The 1165-nt window shown below is 43.4% G+C and overlaps 1 protein-coding gene across 1 annotated transcript in view; it reads right to left on the reverse strand.

Annotated features, from left to right (window-relative positions):
- LOC101857184 (transcription factor 7-like 2) overlaps positions 1–1165 on the reverse strand; it is a gene marked incomplete at both ends in the record, with an annotated part of 19241 nt that overhangs the window by 6135 nt on the left and 11941 nt on the right. Inside the window, 1 exon segment of the mRNA XM_035969513.1 lies at positions 493–559. Within this exon segment, the coding sequence (XP_035825406.1) occupies positions 493–559 (67 nt within the window).

Consider the following 1165-nt stretch of genomic DNA (forward strand, 5'->3'; position numbering starts at 1 on the left):
GGGGGGTGTATCACTAGACTGTGGGCCATTGAGCCAGGAGAAGGAGGGTGATGTATTACTGACTAGACTGTGGTTCATTGAGCAATGTTTTATTGACTAGACTGTGGGCCATTGAGAAATGTTTTACTGACTGGACTGTGGGCCATTGAGAAATGTTTTACTGACTGGACTGTGGGCCATTGAGAAATGTTTTACTGACTGGACTGTGGGCCATTGAGAGATGTATTACTAATTTACTAAACCGTGGGTCATTGGGCGAAGAGGAAGAGGGAGATGTATTGCTATACCGCAGGCAGCTAGAGGGTAGTTTCTGCCCCACCAGGACGGCCAAGAGAGGAAATGTGAGAGGTGTGCGTCTGACACAAAGAGTGGTATATATAATAATAATATATAAATATATATATATAGATAGAGCTGTCAGGCAGCAGGCGGCAGGCAGGCAGGCAGGCAGGCAGGCTGAGGAGTCAGCGCTACAAGGAATGGCGAGACTACCTTCAGATGTAAGAAGTGCTTCTGGTCACTGTCTACCATTGCCTGCTCAGACTTTTCATGTAACGACCTGAAAAAACGACATGGGTTAGTGGTCATGTGTCCACAACGACTCCTGCCTACTAGCAGGACTGGGGCACCCGACTTAGTTTTAGTAAGAGTTTTACGGCACTTGCAACACAATAAGGTCATATAAGTGCCAAAGATTAGGGTAACAAACATAAAAAAGAAGGAGAGATAAAGACGATAGTAGTTTGATAGGAAAGAAGGAGCATCTGACTTTAAAAAAACAAACCAACACAACTCAAGTATTGACTAGAGGCAGAGAAACTAGACATGAGACGGGAAATGGAAAATGGGTGGAGCAGTTTGAAAAACAAAATCACATCCACAGACGCAAAAAAATACAAAACAAAATGTCTGCCAGCTCCTGTCTACAACACAGAGCAAACGGACGCCTCCATCGTAAAAAACATACGGCATTAAAAACCTTGGTATTTTGTCTCTGATAACAGAAGGACCAAGGATTACGCAAGTGTAACACACAGGATACATCTCAAGTAGTCTAACTAGGTAACCTACATGAAACAAGGTTAATAAAAAGACCAACAACAATAATGACAGAAGAGAGAGAGAGAGAGAGAGAGAGAGAGAGAGAGAGAGAGAGAGAGAGAGA

The sequence above is a fragment of the Aplysia californica genome, unplaced genomic scaffold, assembly GCF_000002075.1.
Source record: "Aplysia californica isolate F4 #8 unplaced genomic scaffold, AplCal3.0 scaffold00151, whole genome shotgun sequence".
NCBI classification, from domain to species: domain Eukaryota; kingdom Metazoa; phylum Mollusca; class Gastropoda; order Aplysiida; family Aplysiidae; genus Aplysia; species Aplysia californica.